Below are 2,585 nucleotides of genomic sequence, written 5' to 3' on the forward strand. Positions count from 1 at the left end.
GAAGTTGTAGCTAGGTTCCATAAGAGTATCTTTTCAGAAAAGTATCGTCAACATTGAGCATCGGTATAACACCCCATTCTATTCTAAACTACATAGTTTTGTTTCAAGACAGTGTATACAAATCTTTAGAAAGGAACTAGAAAGAGTCAAATTTGTTGGTGCGAGCAAGCAGAGGTGTGGTTGTTACATTAGAACAACACATGGGTTACCGTGTGCGTGTCAGCTCGCCGACTACCAGATTCTAGGCATACCTATACCTTTGGAATCTATTCATGTGTTTTGGACAAAATTGCAAATTTCTAAATATGAGGTGTGTCCTGACGAGGGGAAGTGGGATTTAGAAGAGGAGTGCGAAGAGTTGAAGCGACAATTTAGTACTATGGATATTGTGGGTCAAAGGGCGTTGAAGAAAAAAGTTCGTGATATTACCCATCCATTCACATCTTCAATGTGTCCACCGCCAGTCACATACAAACCAAAGAGAGGAGTTAAGAAGAGTAGAAAGGGGGAAGAAAGTGATGTGCATCGTGATCCAAGTCAGTGGGAATATGTTGATGCTTTGGAGGGTAGTCAGACTACAAAGAGATCATGCACACAACCAAGTGGGAGTCAATCTTCAACCATGCAGATTGGTAAGCAACCTTTTATCAATTATGCAAAATCCAAATACTTGTCACAGTTTCCAGCCTTCTTTCATCCATACATCAATGACATTGTTGATGTTGAACCGGATGGAAATTGTGATTTCCGTTGTATTTCATCTGCATTAGGATGGGGGGAAGAAGCATGTTATGATGTTCGAAGACAACTTCATACTCAAATCCAGCAACATGCAGATTTTTTTTCCAAGTTGTTCTATGACACTGTCTCTGATGTTAGTAATTCATTACTCTTAAAACACTTGGGTTTTCAGGGTAAAGAGAAATGGATGTCGATTCCTGATATGGGTTACCCTGTTGCTTCTAAATACAGTGTTGTATTTGTTTCTCTTTCCATGAGAATGAATATAACATTTTTCCCACTTCTCATAGCTCCACCCCCATACACGAGTCGACATACGATCATTGTTGTTGGTTTTGTCAACAGTAATCATTGGATTCAGATAAAGTTGAGACCCGATTGTCCACTGCCGTCCGTCATTGATCGTTGGAGGAATAATTGTTCTAATAATGCAAAAGGATGGGAATCAACATATGCGGGTCGGTTTAGACACTGGGAAGCACTGGCAGGAAACTCAGACATTCAGAAGAATATTTCTATGGAACCAAAAACTGTTGAGATATTGTAATAATAGATATGTATGATATTTATTCTATTTATGTATTATGACCATTTGATATTTATTCTATTTTTGTTAAGCAAGTTAAAAAAAATAAATTTAACTCCCAGTATCAGAAATTTCTAGAAATTCGAAATTTCCGATATTACCGAAAATTTTAAAATTTCTGATAGTTGAAATCATACCGAAAATTTAAAATATCCGGTTAAATTTCCAGTATGAATATTAACTAGTGAGCTATACCGGAAATATAAAATTTACGGTATCAGAAATTTTATATTTCTGGTATAGCTCATCCTACACAGTAATTTAGTAAATCTTAACAAATTTATGGTACATTTGCAAAATTTCTGATACGTACCGGAAATTTCAGAATATCTAATATTTTTACATGAGTAAAATGGTCACATCACCACCCTTAAGGGGTGACAGGTATAAAAATGGAGTGACAAGTTAATTTCTCATAAAAACCATCAACTCTTATTTCGATAAACCATTTTAGAAACAAGAAGATTAGCTTGATGACTTTGCCAAGAGAATGTTCATAACCAATTGAGACTACGAGAGAGGTGCCCACAACACTAAACTTGAAGCTGATGCATAAATTAATTTTTTACAACATCATCCCAAAGAGCCATCTTTTCACTATCACGGTGGATATGGCTATGTTAGGCTAGTTCATAATAAAAAATGGGGAAGTTGATATAGCTAGAATAATCTTAGATCAAATATGGGATATCCTTTATTAAAAAAAAAATCGACTCCTTACATTCCCATGATTACTCACAAAATCACTATAGCGTTTCAAGGTTCCAATGACCGATTCCATTCTCTATCCCATTAGTCCATACATTACGGATGCATTCATAGACATGTATTGTTAGAAAACAAGAAAACACTAGGATATGCACACGAACGATGTGCCACCGACTATAAACTTTGATTCCATTGACCCCAACATCAAGGTTTTCATTATTTATAATTGGGATAAACTTGACACTCAGCAAAAGGGGAATGTCATTGATGAATGAATCCTTGCACGGGTTTCGACTATTTGTCAATTTTGTGACTATTTGTCAATTTTGTGTGTACAATATATTATTTGATTTATTGCTTGTTTGTATCATATTCATTATGTGAATTTATCAGTATTATTGTCGTAGCATTGCTATTGTAATTCACTTGGAATAATATGTTGTATTTGTATTCATTTGCTCAGGTTATTTAAATCCTTGTACTTTTGAGAAATCTCTTGACTTATTAACTTAGTTGTTGTAAGCCCATATTCGTATCTTCTTTTGAGTCT

The 2,585-nt window shown here is 35.2% G+C and overlaps 1 protein-coding gene across 1 annotated transcript; it reads left to right on the top strand.

The window, feature by feature from the left end:
- Positions 1-379: 379 nt before the first annotated feature.
- Positions 380-1,288, top strand: LOC131653522 (uncharacterized). The gene has a single exon (XM_058923696.1). The coding sequence runs from the start codon at positions 380-382 to the stop codon at positions 1,286-1,288; it is 909 nt and encodes a 302-aa protein (XP_058779679.1).
- Positions 1,289-2,585: the final 1,297 nt, after the last annotated feature.

The sequence above is a fragment of the Vicia villosa genome, linkage group LG1 (genome assembly GCF_029867415.1).
Source record: "Vicia villosa cultivar HV-30 ecotype Madison, WI linkage group LG1, Vvil1.0, whole genome shotgun sequence".
In the NCBI taxonomy this organism is placed as follows: domain Eukaryota; kingdom Viridiplantae; phylum Streptophyta; class Magnoliopsida; order Fabales; family Fabaceae; genus Vicia; species Vicia villosa.